The sequence below is a fragment of the Neoarius graeffei genome, chromosome 28 (assembly GCF_027579695.1).
Source record: "Neoarius graeffei isolate fNeoGra1 chromosome 28, fNeoGra1.pri, whole genome shotgun sequence".
Lineage (NCBI taxonomy): Eukaryota > Metazoa > Chordata > Actinopteri > Siluriformes > Ariidae > Neoarius > Neoarius graeffei.
Genome location: NC_083596.1, coordinates 19,605,458 through 19,622,254, shown reverse-complemented (window position 1 = coordinate 19,622,254; position 16,797 = coordinate 19,605,458). Strand labels below are relative to the sequence as shown.

Here is a 16,797-nt window from a genome sequence, read left to right as displayed (position 1 = left end):
GAAACCAGAGCACCCGGAGGAAACCCACGCGGACACGGGGAGAACATGCAAACTCCGCACAGAAAGGCCCTCACCGGCCACGGGGCTCGAACCCAGGACCTTCTTGCTGTGAGGCGACAGCGCTAACCACTACACCACCGTGCCGCCCGTAATATAATATAATTGAAGTAAATATTTAAGTTATTCTACAAAATCGAGTCGTACATGAGCTGATAAAACGTCCGGAAAAATCATTTCCACTTAGAATGTAAACAACCCGGCGAAATGATAGTAGCAGTTTGCGAAAAACGTGATGATAATTCTTGGGGGGAAAAAAACGTTCTTACCATCAATTACTTCTGTTCCATATTTTGTTGCTTTTTTTATTTTTGGGGGTTTTCTTCTTCTTTAGGGATTTTTGGCGGTTAGTAAACCAACTTAAAGTAGCATTACCGCCACTGATTGGGCTGGAGTGTGGAACAGGAGATATTTGAGGGGGAAACTATATTCTTTTAGCCATTTCTGTTTCTTTTAAATACTTGATGATAAATTTTGGGGTTTTGTTTTCGAGTAGAATTGTTATATCGTCCTCGGTTGGTTCAGCAAAACACTCCACCATTTTTGTTTTTCTCTACTCATGGTATATGAGCTGATAGCCTAGTAGTAGAGTAGCCAATCCGAGCAATGTGATTGCTCATATACAGTGAATGTGGATAGAATAACATGAGATATCATGACAGTGTAGTGTAGATTTCAAGGAGAACTGAAGGCAATTTTTTTTAATCATTAAAATTCTATTTCTCATTTTATTAAATACAGGAATGCATTTTTGATCTCTATTTTGTCACTGCTATAACAAATTGAGTGTTTGAAATATGCTCTGTAATATATCAGTCCATATGTCAAAGCGATGGCCGTAAACGAGATTCGTTGAGACCTGTGCGAGACATCGTAGGACGGAAGTAAAACATCTCATCTCATTATCTCTAGCTGCTTTATCCTGTTCTACAGGGTCGCAGGCAAGCTGGAGCCTATCCCAGCTGACTACGGGTGAAAGGCGGGGTACACCCTGGACAAGTCGCCAGGTCATCACAGGGCTGACACATAGACACAGACAACCATTCACACTCACATTCACACCTACGGTCAATTTAGAGTCACCAGTTAACCTAACCTGCATGTCTTTGGACTGTGGGGGAAACCGGAGCACCCGGAGGAAACCCACGCGGACACGGGGAGAACATGCAAACTCCGCACAGAAAGGCCCTTGCCGGCCACGAGGCTCGAACCTGGACCTTCTTGCTGTGAGGCGACAGCGCTAACCACTACACCACCGTGCCGCCCCCGGAAGTAAAACGTACAGCGGAAATCAAAGTGACCGACATCTGCCAACGTTGTCAAAAGACGCGCGCGCCCTCTTTCGAATGCTGACGTAATCAAGCCTGAAGTTTTGTTTGTTTTGACAGCAATCAGGAAAGTTTGAAAAAAGTAAGCAGTAATCATCATTTAAACTCGTTTTTGTGCAATATTTCGTTTGGGAAAACAGTTTTCAAAATGGCGGCACTGACACCTGGCTGACACTTCACGTTTCGAAGTCTCGCACAAGTCTCGTGAAGATCGCGCGGATAAGCGACGCCTGCCGTGGACCAAACGAACTAAATTCAACACGGCTAAAAACCGAATAGGCCGATAAGTATCATATTTAATTGCCAATACGAGTCAGGATATAAGGTTACTAAAACCGAAAACATAATTGAATAACACGCTAATTAAGAAATAAAGCAAGTTTAAAAATGACTTCAGTTCCCCTTTAAATTGTTTATATCATACATCAGCATGTCACGGTCAGGTCACAAGAAGTATTTTTTAAATTTTGTATGCATTCTTGTTAGTTCTCTAATACATGTTGCAATGTTTCATGCATCGGTCTTTATAATGAAGTCCTGTTTTTGTGTTTTTCTCTCTCTCTCTCTCCCTCCTTCTTTGTATTTGCCTTGATATGATTTTACACATTTTCAGTGCATTTCTGAATACACCAAAAGGAAAAGTTGTGCATTTCAGAAAGTCCCTAGTAACAAGCTGTGCTCCAAAACTGCATATTACTCTCCTACCTGTTATGACAAAGTAGTGTGCCTCTATAGCTATAATACATTACATAATGGACTATTTGGACACATTATTTCATATTGTAGTGTGATGTAGGAGATGAGAAATAATGTTCTCGCATTAGTTCTAGGAGTCCATTACCATGAATCATAGATTTGATTTTTTTCTCTTCCCCTGACTTACAAATTTTTTTTTTTTGCCAACATTTTGTGTAAATTCTCATTTCTGCATGTATGTCTCTTCCTTCTGTGATTGTAGACGGTGAGCTGGAGGGCGGGCGGTTGAGGAAACCCTCCCACAAACCCTTTCCACTCAGCCTCTGAGCTCCTCCCTGAGCCTCGTCTCCATGGCGATGAGCAGCGACCCCGGTTACATGGGGCCAGACCTCGACCCTGACTCCTCCTCGTCCACCTCTTCATCTCCAACACCTCTGTCTGCCAAGATGGCTGCCATCACCATAACCGACCCCTTCAACCACGGGCTGAGAAATGGGGCAGGGCATAAAAGGCCTCCACACCAAAGGCCACACCTCTCTGGCAGAAAGATGTCACTACAGGAGAGAGGGACATACCTGTCAGCAGGGGGCGGAGCCGAGCGCATCTCTCACATTTCACCCCGCGCTCCACGACGGCCAACTATCGAGTCCAAGCGGGTGTCCATTTCAGACTCGCAGGTGAGTCAGGAGTGTGTCTGGATTTAATTAGTGAGGCTTATGAGGAATCCAGATTCGCTTCATTTGATTGTGAGAATGTATTGCTCAGTTATTTTTTATTTTTTTAGCTGCTGTATGAACTCTATCAGGATATTGCTTTACTTCATTTTTAAAACCGTTGTAATGCCAAATGTGTCATTTTGTTTATGTAGTCCGACACGGGGGGAGCGACACAGTGGTGTAGTGGTTAGCGCTGTCGCCTCACAGCAAGAAGGTCCGGGTTCGAGCCCCGTGGCTGGCGAGGGCCTTTCTGTGCGGGGTTTGCATGTTCTCCCCGTGTCCGCGTGGGTTTCCTCCGGGTGCTCCGGTTTCCCCCACAGTCCAAAGACATGCAGGTTAGGTTAACTGGTGACTCTAAATTGACCGTCCAGGGTGTACCCCGCCTTTCGCCTGTAGTCAGCTGGGATAGGCTCCAGCTTGCCTGCGACCCTGTAGAACAGGATAAGCGGCTACAGATGATGGATGGATGGATGGATGGTCCAACATGGATCCTCCTAATACATTAGTTACCCAGTATACTCAACTTGTTATACAAACAAACCTTTTTACTCGCATTATTGAAAATATTCAGTATCAGTCAAAAGTTTGGACTCGCCTCCTAATTACATCTTTTATTTTTATTTATTAAAAGTCACTTCATGTCTTAGTCATGATGAATGTCGTTTCTCTTTACTTAGTTGAGCGGTTCTTGACATGATATGGATTACTACAGTTGTGGTGTTGAATAGGGCTATTTACTGTCTATTTACTGTTTACTCAAATGCATTAAGAAGGCAAGAAACTTGTCCACTAATTAACTTTTGACGAGGCACGCCTGTTAATTGAAAAGCGTTCCAGGTGACTCCCTCATGAGGCTGGTGAAGATAATGCCAGTAGTGTGTAAAGCGTCATCAAGGTAAACGCTGGCTACTTTGAATTGAAGACTCTAAAATAGGAAACGTATTTGTTTAAACACTTTTTTTTGTTTGTTTGTTTACCACAGTTCCATGTGTTCCATATGTTATTTCACATTTGTGATGTTTTCAGTATTGTTCTAGAATATAGAGAATAGTCAAAATAGAAAAAAAACAACAACCCACACCTATGAATGAGTAGGGGTGTACAAACTTTTGACTCGTACTGTATGTGATCATGTTTGAGAACGTTTTTGATGAAATGTCAGTAGTTTTTAGCAGCTGATGAAACAGTGAACTGAACAGTGCACTGTGAGTTTTGGCGCTGTTGGATCTGGTCGGGATGTGGGTGTCGAGCTGTGTGTGTGAAAGTCTGTGCACCGCAGTTAGAGGAGCGAATCGAACCCATTTCCTCATGGATTAATGATTACACAGGACATTAAAGGGGAGCAAAAAACTGACCACAAAATAATCTACACTTTATTCTGTTTTAAACAAAAAAACTCCAACTATTGCTTCCTCTCTCTCTCACTCTCTCTGTGTTTGTCTGTTTCTCTGTGTTTGTCACTTTATCTTTCTCCATCTCTTTATTTATGCTTGCTCTCTCTCACTCACTCTGTGTCTCTCTCACTCTGTCTTACCATTTCTGTCTTTCTGTCCATCTCTCTCCCACTTGGTCTGTCTGTCTTTTTCTTTTGCTGTTTCTCTCTCTCTCTCTCTCTCTCTCTCTCTCTCTCTCTCTCTCTCTCTCTCTCTCTCCATCCATCTCTGTTTTGCTCTGTCTCTGTTTGTTTCTCTGTGTCACTTTCTCTCTGTGTGTCATCCTCCATCTTTTTACTGTATCTATGCCTGTTTCTCTCTCTCTGTTTCTTGGTCTGTGTCTGTCTGTCTGTTTCTCAGTCCTTCTGTCTTTGTTTCTCTCTCTGTCACTGTGTGTCTATCTTTCTTTATCTCTTTCACTCCGTCTTACCATCTCTCTTTGTCTGTCTTTGTTCTCTCTCTCTCTCTCTCTCTCTCTCTCTCTCTCTCTCTCTGTCACTTCATCTGTCCGTGTGCATCTCTGTTTTTCTCTTTGTCTCTGTGTTTGTCTGACTGTCACTTTATCTTTCTCTGTCTCTTTATCTATGCCTGCTTTCTCTCTCTCTCTGTGTATCTCTCTGTCTCTCTCACTCTGTCTTACCATTTCTGTCTTTCTGTCCATCTCTCTCCCACTCGGTCTGTCTCTCTTTTTCTTTGGCTCTCTCTCAATCTCTGTTTTGCTCTGTCTGTCTTTCTCTGTGTCACTTTATCTCTGTGTGTCATCCTCCATCTTTTTATCTATGCCTGTTTCTCTCTCTCTCTCTCTCTCTCTCTCTCTCTGTTTCTTGGTCTGTCTGTCTCTCACTCCTTCTGTCTTTGTTTCTCTCTCTGTCACTGTCTGTCTATCTTTCTTTATCTCTTTCACTCTGTCTTACCATCTCTATCTTTGTCTCTGTTTTTCTTTGGCCGTGTTCTCTCTCTCTCTCTCTCTCTCTCTCTCTGTGTGTGCTTGTCTGTCACTTCATCTGTCTGTGTGCATCTCTGTTTCTCTCTTTGTCTTTGTGTTTGTCTGACTGTCACTGTGTCTGTCTCTCTCTCCGTCTCTGTCTGTCTTTCTCATTCTTTTTCTCTACCTGTTCTCTCTCTCTTCCTGTCTCTCTCTCTGCCTGTCTTTCTCAATCTCTTTTTCACTACCTGTTCTCTGTCTGTCTTTCTCAGTCTTTTTCTCTACCTGTTCTCTCTGTCAGAGGGACCGCGCAGTGGCAGTATGACCGTTGGTCTGATGAGTTGTTGTTACTGTGGTTACTGTAGTCTCGGTCTGATCCTCCTTATTTCCATTCATTATGTCAAGTTTTAAATGGTCTCTTTTCTCCGATTCATTTACTGCCCTCGACAAGACGGTCAAGCGGCACACGTGTTAATGAGCGCGTTCACGAATCCACTCGTCGCGCGCTTTTTGGCCAGTGTGCGATTTTATTTGCAGTTAATTATTATCCCACAAATGAACGATCATTGTATAAAACGGCCGAACAGAAAGGTTTTGTCAGTCTCTGTGTTAACAAATCATATTCATAACAATCACTTTCATAGTGCTTCTCCATATCTTGGATATAACTGTATTTTCAGATAAATGCTACATTCCTATGATTTCCTCCATATCAGGTATGAAGATGGGACGTTTTCTGAGGTCTGATAACCCTTTGTATTGGTTTGTATGATGCGTGTTCAATTTTGCAGTTTTGAAGATTGACGTTAAACGACACACAAAAGCAACGCTGCTGTCAGTTTGACAGTATTTGGCTTGAGAAACAGTGAGAATCATTTTGAAAGCTAGAACCCAAAAGCTGTTAAGATCTGTCGGTTAAGAGCAACACCTCGCAGCGCTACTTGACAGCCAGTTTTATCATCTGTGGGAGGCCATTAAATCTGAACAACACTGACACATCTATGTGTGAAAGACTTTCTGTGCAAGTTTATTCAGAATACTTCATTATCCGGGAAAAAAACAAAACAAAAAAAAACTAAAGGAAAGAATCTGAAGGGGGGAAAAATGCAGCACAAGTTCATATCATTTAATATTGACTGACTTGTGTTCCTTTTTAATGTTTTATTCATTGCTATAAACCAAAAAGACGAAGACTACGTTCAGACTGCACCCTGAAACGACCCATATCCGATTTTTTTGCCCATATGCGACCTGTATCCGATTTGTTATTGACAATCTGAACGACACAGATCCGATTTTTTTCACATGCGACCCAGGCCGCTTGGATATGTGGTCCTAATTCCGATGCATATCCGATATTTTCACATGCGACTGCAGTCTGACCGGACAGGTCGCATTCATGCCACCTACACGTCATCAACAAGAGACAAACGTCACTATTCTGCGTTGGCTAATCCCGCCTCTTTGGTGGAAAACAACAACATTTGTACAGTTTTCAGAATTTAAATAGACTTTTATAGAATTGATCAAGCTAATGGTGGATTTGGTAGGGACCTGGATGTTGATCTGTTAGCCTGATTAAATAAAACAGTTTCTATAACTGATTTATAACTTAAACCATCCTGTATTACAAGATTATAAGATTGTTCTGGAAATTTCCAGTAATTTGACACCTTCGGTCTCATTAGTCTGCTGCCCACATTAATCAGATTATTGTGCGAGTTCCGCCGCCGCCACAAAAACCACATCGCCAGGTCTCGCCTCATCTCCATCGCAAACTGCACTGGTGTTTATGCACCTTGAGCCAGCGCTGAGAGAAGTTGCAGAATTCAGCTGGCTATAAACAATCTAAATAAATTAGTGCTGTCAAAAATGTCACGTTATTAACGCGTTAACTTGACTCAATTTTAGTGGCGATAATTTTTTTATCGCGAGATTAACGCTCTGTGGCATGATGTAGGTTTTTCATAAGCTTTTGAAACTGCCAGGAACTTGGAACAGAGACTTTGGTTAGAAAACCGATAGCAGCTAGACTGTAGTCCCCCCCCCCCAAGAACCAGCGCGGGCAGGGCGCGCTAGTAGAGATGGGATTTATGGCTCTTTGATGGGATCCACATCTTTGTGATCCGTTCTTTGAAAAGAGCCGTTCAAAAGACTGGCTCATTTGGCTCTTTTTAAATATTTATTCAGTTTTAAGAAGACGGCGTCTAAAGAAGCCAGATCCCTCTGAACTGTAAACTCAATGCTATCCCAGAAATCCTTCCTGTAATATGCAAATTTGGCCGCCTCTGATTGGACAGCGCGACGCATCAACAGGCAGAAAGTGTAAAAAGTACAAAATGTGTTAAGTGAGCTGAAACAGTAAAGATCAGATTCAATGCAATATTTATCAACGAACAACTTAAACTTAATATAATAGTGTACTTTATATTATAATCAAGCATGTCAAGCCTACCGTCACTGTGTAACCTGTCTCTCTTTAGTTGTAGACTAACTCAAACAGTAGATCACTTCACTCACGGTTCTCTTGCTAGCCCCGCGCCGGTGCTCGGCTTAGGTTTCACTTTGCAGTGGCTGTGTCAAGACGTGTTATGCTTTGCAGTAAAAAAAAAAAACATTGGTACAAAACAAGCCCATTCACTTTTTTATGCTGATAAGAGAATTACAATGTTTTTTTATGTGACAAAAATGTGCGATTAAATTGCGATTAATCGCGAGTTAACTATGACTGTCGCGACATTAATCGCAATTAAATATTTTAATCGCTTGACAGCACTAAAATAAATATTTATAAAAATGTAGAAAAAGTTTATTAATATGACGAAATAAATATGTGCAAATTATTAAGCCTGAATTAAGACTTTGGTAATACAGCGGCCGTATCCCAAATGACTGCCTACTGAAGCTCGAGTGCACTATATAGAGTTTAAAAATCCATTACTTCCTAGTAACATGTAGTGCACTTATATAGAAATTACAGAGACATTTAGGAGTCAACCCTCGTTACCAGGCTACACGTTTTCATTTCAAAAGAGTGCGCTTTTTTTTTTTTTTTACGTATTACGTAGATGTGCTTATTACGTGTCAATTTGCGCATGCGGGACGCTTTTGGGTCGTTTTCCGTTCATATTGGAGATCGCATACAAGTCTCATATGGACCCTTTTCAGTCACGTGACCTTCGTAAACGCGACCGCCATTTTGGACATGTAGTGGACTTCGGCTCAAATCGGTTTGAATGCGAGGAAGGCGACAAACATAAAAGAAAAAGGAGTAAGATGCAGAAAACTGTATTTACTAGTTTACTGTAATTATGATCTGGCAGCTATTTACACCGGATCCAGTGTAAATAGCTGCCGGAGCCAACGTCCGGCCGGGCCGCGAGCGCGCGCGCGCCGGCTCCGCGGCCGCCGGCTCCGGCCGGGCCGCGAGCGAGCGCGCGCCGGAACCTCGGACGTTGGCTCCGGCGGCTATTTACACTGGATCCGGTGTAAATAGCTGCCAGATCATAATTACAGTAAACTAGAATGGAATGTTAACAGCAATGTAATGCCTTTTCTGGCTAATTTTATTTGTCTTACCTCCAACAAAGTGGTCACTACACAAGCGTTGGTATGCCGCTATCCATCTTCTCCGTCGGTCAGCATCTACCGGGATCTGATAAAATGATAACCCTTGCCTTGTTTGTTGATGGTTACTACATCCAGGTGCACAACAACATATTGGCATGATGGAAGTCTTGCTGAAAATAAACACTTCCTTTGCTGCCGTTCCTCAATGCTGGCTGTGGTAAATGTCCAAAATGGCGGCCGCGTTTGTCGTGACGTCACGTGAAAAGGGTCCATAATTGGTGATGTGAATGACCTAACCAAAAAATCGGATTTCACAACAAATCGGATATGGGTCGTTTCAGGTTGCAGTCTGAACGTAGTGTAAAGCTCATTTTCCAATTTTTTTTTTTTTTCCATTTTAATGTCATCACATGATGCAGTGAGATCAGTGTGTTACTGCGAGACCTATTGAATTGTGTGAAACTGAACTGAAATGGACTCTTTGGTTATTTTCACATCCAAGCGGGGTTTTTTTTTTTTTCCCCTCATCATCTTGGATCTGTCTGTTTTGACAACTCGCATTCGTAACTGCCAAATCTGACCCAATTCTGTCTTTCATGTGACTGCATCTGCTCCCTGAAACTCCCCGTATGCGCACATCAATATCAATCTTTGAATGATTCGCAGGCATGCAACACAAATTACCGAAAACATCGTATTTGTGAGACAATCCATCATAATAGAAGCAACAAATGAATGCACTAGTATCCCGAGCCTGTGTCACAGTTTTCTCTGGAGGCTTTCAAACACCTGGTCAGCTGTACATGAGGCTGAGAAGGCGAGAAAAGACCAGATGGGTAGCTGTTGACATAAGTGCCTGTTTTTGCATATTTATTCAGTCTTGACGAACCTTATTATTACATACATGTCAACCTTTGGTCAATCAAACCTGTATAACCAACCTCCAAAATCCGTATTTCCCTTATAAAATCCGTATAAGATGCAAATTAAAATAAGTGACCTAAAATTTGAATGATAATTAACAATGAGATATCCCAGTTACTTTTTATTCAATAACAATAAACCTTCAGAATGAATACAAAGCTCCAATGTTTGACAAAAACACAGTGTTATCAGCGTAGTTACAAAGGAAATACTTCGTTGTTTGGAGACAGGTTTCACCGAGCGGCTATTATGCGCGAGACTTCATATTAGCCACAAAGTCAGGAAAATCTGTTCGTAAAATTAAGTTATAATGACCAAATACAATGAAAAGTATTTTTCCAGTCTCACCTGTGAAAGGTAATCCCATGTGATCTCGTTTGGACGGCAAACCTGTTGGTACAGTTAAACGCAGCACATGAATGAGGCATCTTTATTCTCGGCTACTGTCTAGACGCTATACCAGAGACGGTTGAAGAATCTCCACTTTGCCACATCCAATATGGCGGCGAGGATGACGTATGATTCTACGCAGAATGCGACATCTATGTTTATATGTCTATGACTTCCCGGTTGGCGGGATTCTCGCAATGCGGTGTGCGCATGATCAAAAGTGGAACGAAGTCTTGCTACCACAAGATAACGCGCAATTTCATAAGACTCTTTACTGGCAGTCTGTGGTGTACAGTACGTTTGTAAATGTTATACGCTCTTTTATCATCGTGGGAATTGATTATAGCTCTAAATAAATATTGAAGTTTTTTTAAAGAATCCGTATCACTTTATTTATACGCCCGTATACTACGTTTATTGAATCAAATCCGTATAAAATACGGACATTCCGTATAGGTTGACATGTATGTTATTATCGGTTGTGTTATTAATGCATATTGAGAGTTATAAGACGTATAATTAAGTCTTGTTCCTCCTTGTTTTGCCATTTCTTCAAAAAATTGTTTCGAATTCTGCTCCATTTCCAATGTTATTTCCAATCCCCAACTTCTCCATCCTTCTCCTGAATAGAGTTTTGCCGTCCTCCATTGCTGTTTTGCCGTGCTGCCGACACTGAATGATGAAAACGGCAGCAATCTGCACATGCGTTTTGGGGGAAACCCACGTGAATTGCGATCTGACTTTTTTGTTACTCATATCACTCAGCCATTTATCTGAGATATACACACAGTACTGCGCACAAGTCTTGGGTGTAAACAGTGAAACAGGCAATAGGTCGAGTGAGGCACAAACAGGCTATCGTAGACTCGGCAGAATCAAAGACAAGAAACAGGTAATCAGGGCTCAGGAAACCAAACAAGGAAATAAGGCTCGGTAATGTGTCAGCAATGCAACTCAATACTTTGCAAAGTAAGTGTGTTTTCACAGTTTTTATATTGGCGTGCTGATTTCACTTTAATCCTGTGCAGGTGTGAGTCGTTTATGGCGCGCATGAGAGTCCACTTGGCACGCAAGCTGTCCGGAGCGCGCCAGAGGGTCTATCTGATGCACGCTCCAAGGCACGCAGGTGTGACACACTTGCACGAAATTAGTACAAAATTAATGTAGATATAAATATCTTATGCCGAATTATTATGGCATGTTACAAAAAAAAAAAAGAAAATCCGAGTCCTCGTCTCCAATTTACGAGTCCTAATGCAGTTAATGCACGAGTCCAAGTCAAGTCACGAGTCCTTAAAATTAGGGCACGAGTCTGACTTCACGAGTCTGACTTGAGTACTACAAGCCTGTTTGTAGCCGCTTATCCTGTTCTACAGGGTCGTGGGCAAGCTGGAGCCGATCCCAGCTGACTACGGGCGAAAGGCGGGGTACACCCTGGACAAGTCGCCAGGTCATCACAGGGCTGACACATAGACACAGACAACCATTCACACTCACATTCACACCTACGGTCAATTTAGAGTCACCAGTTAACCTAACCTGCATGTCTTTGGACTGTGGGGGAAACCGGAGCACCCGGAGGAAACCCACGCGGACACGGGGAGAACATGCAAACTCCGCACAGAAAGGCCCTCGTCGGCCACGGGGCTCGAACCCAGGACCTTCTTGCTGTGAGGCGACAGCGCTAACCACTACACCACCGTGCCGCTCCCGCCTGTGTAATATTTTTAGTTATTTATTAATGTATTGTAAGCCCGGGTCGGGCGCCGTGATTTGCATGGGCTGGGCCAAATGCAAGGGAGCAAAACTTATTATTTGGGTTCATTTGCGCTGGGTTCGGCCCCTGTGGGGTGCGCCGTTTGACCTGGGCGTAAAACAGGCTAATTATATTTTATTAATATCTCCTTTAATGCATGTGTGAGCATATTCAATGTAACACATGCACGATAAGTCAAAAAATTATTATTGGGGGCGTCGTGGCTCAGGTGGATAAGGCGCCATACCATAAATCCGGGGACCCGGGTTCGATTCCGGCCCGAGATCATTTCCCGATCCCTCCCCGTCTCTCTCTCCCGCTCATTTCCTGTCTCTACACTGTCCTATCCAATAAAGGTGCAAAAAGCCCCCCCAAAAAATCTAAAAAATATATATATATAATAATTATTATTATTATTATTAGTGCAGTTTTATGCGGAAATGAGCTGTAGGTTTTACTGAGCATCTTGCAGAACCAGCCACAGTTCTTCTGGACATTTTGTCACACTCGCTTCTTAATTTTGCACCAAAACTCAGCAGCCTTCATTATGTTTCTTTTTTTAATCTGAAAAGTGCTCTATGTAATGCGCTGCTCAGATACAAACACCCCCCCCCCCCCCCCCCCCCCCCCCCCCGGAACATTTAATTTTGTGCTGAAAAACGAACGTTTGGACCCTAAAATGTTTTTGTCCTGGCTCGATAATGTAGAAGTCATAAAATAGAAATCTATAACAAAGTTTGTATGAAAAAAAAGGGTGCATAATAAATATATATATATATATATATATATATATATATATATATATATATATATCCGATCCATGACTGTATATAAAAGCGGCTCGGGTCTGATTTGAGAATATTGGATTGTTGTATCCATAGAGTGCTGAAAATGAAATATGTCGCATTTAAAGGAAGGGAAAAAAATGGTTGCGCAATGCGAATGTAGTCGTTTATTTGTCGTCTTATTCATGTCTTCTTGTGCCAGTCTGTACCATCACGGCTCTGGCCAGGCATTACAGTAGAGGATATTCACTGTCTCACTTTGCGTCTCTTTTCATTTTCACTTCAAAGGCTGTTTATACACTGTCAGGGCTTTCGCTGTGGGTGAGTGACACGTTGAGGTCAAGCTACTTGATCTTTAATGCCATTATGTGAGTCTGTTCTCTTGATCCCTCGTTCTGTCCATTGGCTCACTTTCTCCATCTTCATCGCCTTTGCACACTTTAATCCACATGCACTTCCTACAGTACTTTTTTCAAACGTTCTCATTCATTGATTTATTTTAATACACAAGATATCAAATACCTGTTCTTTGCTATACAGAATTTGTTTCCTCCTTACGTACTGTATATATCTGTCGTCGTCTTGGATGTCTCGGGAACAGTTCAGGGGTAAAATCTGACCCTAAATAAATGAAAACCATGATTACCGGTAGGTACCATTGTTACCGTGATGCAGGCATAACACAATGCATGGTCTGTATTACGAAACATTATGCATATTGTCATCAATAAAGTCCAGCTCAGAAATCCTCGATGTATCTACTGTAATTAATCTGACTGGTCAGGAGGTGTGTAGTGGGTTTGTGTAACAGCACAGGTAGTTCCACACGTAACATGAATGACGTTAATATGAATGCACTCGTTCCAATACGTTATAGTTGCTATATAGTGAAAGCTCAAACACAGGAGCTTTTTACTCTCAACATAATCTAAGACTAATAATAAACCGATTTAAAAACGTTTTGTTGCTTAGCAAAGTAATTCGTATAACAATTCAGAGGGTAAAACTTTTTGTTAGGACCGATTTATTTAACATTTATGGAATGAGTCCCGATTGTAAGTACTTTCATTGTCCGTTACACCTTTTCATTTTCTCAGGGAGAGAGAGAAAGCAAATCAAATGAGAGAGAGGTAGAGAGAGCGAGTGCATTCAAATGGAGGGAGAGAGAGAGAACAATCAAAGAGAGAGAGAAGTAGAGGGATGGATAGAGCAATTAAATTGAAAGAGAGCACAATCAAATCGAATGAGAGTGTACATTTGAATGGAGTGAAAGAGAGAAATCAGATGTGTGTGAGAGAGTGCAGTCAAATTGAATGAGAGAGAGGGTGCACATTTGAATGGAGTGAAAGAAATCAGATTGTATGTGTGAGAGCGAGAGAGTGCAGTCAAATCGAATGAAAGAGAGTGCACATTTGAATGGAGTGAAAGAAATCAGATCGTATGTGTGAAAGCGAGAGAGTGCAGTCAAATAGAAAGAGAGTGCACATTTGAATGGAGTGAAAGAAATCAGATCGTATGTGTGAAAGCGAGAGAGTGCAGTCAAATCGAATGAGAGTGCACATTTGAATGGAGTGAAAGAAATCAGATCGTATGTGTGAGAGCGAGAGAGTGCAGTCAAATAGAAAGAGAGTGCACATTTGAATGGAGTGAAAGGGAGAAATCAAATCGAGTGTATGTGTGTGAGAGAGTAATTGAATGGGAGAGAGAGAGAGAGAGAGATGGATGGATAGAGAGCAATCAAATTGAAAGAGTAGTAGAGAGATGGTGAGTGAGAGAGCACATTTGAACGGAGTGAGAGAGACAAAGAACAATCAAATCGAGGGAGAGGGAGGTATGGAGATGGATAGAGAGAACAATTAAATTGAATGAGAGAATGCACATTTGAATGGAGTGAAAGAAAAATCAAAGTGTGTGAGAGAGTAATTGAATGGGAGAGAGAGATGGATGGAGAGAGCAATCAAATTGAAGGAGAGAGTGAGTGCACATTTGAATGGAGTGAAGGAGAGAAATCAAGTGTGTGTGAGGGAGAGAGAGATGGATGGACAGAGAGCAATCAAATTGAGAGAGAGAAAGAGCAATCAAATCGAGTGTGTGTGAGAGAGAGAGGGATGGATGGATAGAGAGAGCAGTCAAATTGAGGGAGAAGTAGAGAGAGAGAGCACATATTTGAATGGAATGAAAGAGAGCGAAATCAATGCGAGAGGGAGAGCGAAAGAACAATCAAATTGAGAGAGTAACTGTTTATCGCTGCTATAACATCAGTGGAAACAGGAAAAAACTTTTTTTTTTTTCTCTCTTGGACATTCCACAACATTAACTCGAACTATAAACCTTTAAAAAGAGTGATGTGTCGTTTATTAATAAGTTAAACATTGTAAATAATTGGCAAATTGCTGTGGTATAAGTGGAATAACACACACTCCAGACTGTGCTGGATACAACATTATCATACATGAATACTCAATTCTGATTGGCCAGTTATGGCGTTCTACAGTCTGTTATTTAAGATCAGATAAAACTTTTATTCATCCCTCGGTGGGGAAATTTGCATGTTCCAGCAGCCTACAGATAGAAAAGGGTCAGGAATAGACAGGAACAACAACAACAAAAAAAAAGAGTGCAATAAAAGTGTGTGTGTGTGTGTGTGTATACACACACATACTAGTGCATCTCAAATTTGAATACCATGAAAAAGTTCCTTTTTTCATAATTTAATTCAAAAAGGTAAACTTTCATATATTCTATATTCTTTACATGTAAAGTGAAATATTTAAAGCCTTTTTTGTTTTAATTTTGATGATTATGGCTTATAGCTCATGAAAATCAGAAATCCAGTATCTCAAATTATTAGAATATTCCCTAAGATCAATCAAAAAAAGGATTTACAATACAGAAATGTCCAACTTCTGAAAAGTATATTCATTTATACACTCAATACTTGGTTGGGGCTCCTTTACCATGAATTACTGTATCAATGCGGTGTGGCATGGAGGTGATCAGTCTGTGGCACTGCTGAGGTGTTATTGAAGCCCAGGTTGCTTTGATAGTGGCCTTCAGCGTATCTGTATTTTTGGGTCGGGTGTTTCTCATCTTCCTCTTGACAATACCCCATAGATTCTCTATGGGGTTCGGGTCAGGCAAGTTGGCTGGCCAATCAAACACAGTAATATCATGGTCAGCAAACCATTTGGTAGTAGTTTTGGCACTGTGGGTAGGTGCTAAGTCCTGCTGGAAAAGGAAATCAGCATCTCCAAAAAGCTCGTCAGCAGATGGGAGCATGAAGTGCTCCAAAATCTCCTGGTAGATGGCTGTGTTGACTTTGGACTTGATAAAATACAGTGGACCAACACCAGCAGATGACATGGCACCCCAAATCATCACAGACTGTGGAAACTTCACACTGGGCTTCAAACACCTTGGATTCCATGCCTCTCCACTCTTCCTCCAGACTCTAGAACTGTGATTTCCAAATTAAATGCAAAATGTACTTTCATCTGAAAAGAGGACTTTGGACCACTGAGCAACAGTCCATTTCTTTCTCTCCTTAGCCCAGATAAGACACTTCTGACATTGTCTCTGGCTCAGGAGTAGCTTGATATTAGGAATGCGAAAGTTGGATCCCCTTTCTTGAAGATGTCTGTTCGTGATGGGTCTTGATACACTGACACCAGCCTCAGTCCACTCCTTGTGAAGCTCTCCCAAGTTCTTGAATCAACTTTTCTTGACAATCCTCTCAAGACTGCGGCCATCCCTGTTGCTTGTGCACCTTTTCCAGCCACCCTTTTCAGCAATGACCTTTTGTGGCTTACCCTCCTTGTGGAGGGCATCAGTGATCATCTTCTGGACAACAGTCAAGTCAGCAGTCTTCCCCATGATTGTGGTTGTGTGTACTGAACTAGACCGAGAGATACACTGTGTTCATACTGTTTTACTCAAACTCGAAATGAAATATTCTAATATTTTGAGGGTTTTTTTTATGTTTTTGTACTGTATGCCATACTGATTAAAATAGAAAAATGCTTGAAACATTTTAGTTTATGTGTAATGAGTCTATAATATATAACATTTTCACTTTCTTAAATAACTGATGGAAAATATTGAACTTTTTCACAATATTCTAATTTTTTGAGATGCACGTGTGTCTGTGTGTGTGTGTGTGTGTATATATATATATATATATATATATATATATATATATATATATATATATATAAGTG

The 16,797-nt window shown here is 41.4% G+C and overlaps 1 protein-coding gene across 5 annotated transcripts in view; it reads left to right on the top strand.

Annotated features, from left to right (window-relative positions):
• Positions 1-16,797, top strand: part of camkk1a (calcium/calmodulin-dependent protein kinase kinase 1, alpha a) — a 314,395-nt gene that overhangs the window by 123,003 nt on the left and 174,595 nt on the right. For all 5 annotated transcript variants that reach the window (XM_060912105.1, XM_060912109.1, XM_060912106.1 and 2 more), the window contains one exon: positions 2,344-2,758. In XM_060912105.1, coding sequence (XP_060768088.1) covers positions 2,432-2,758 — 327 coding nt within the window. In that variant the 5' untranslated portion in view covers positions 2,344-2,431. The remainder of the gene's footprint in view (positions 1-2,343; positions 2,759-16,797) is intronic.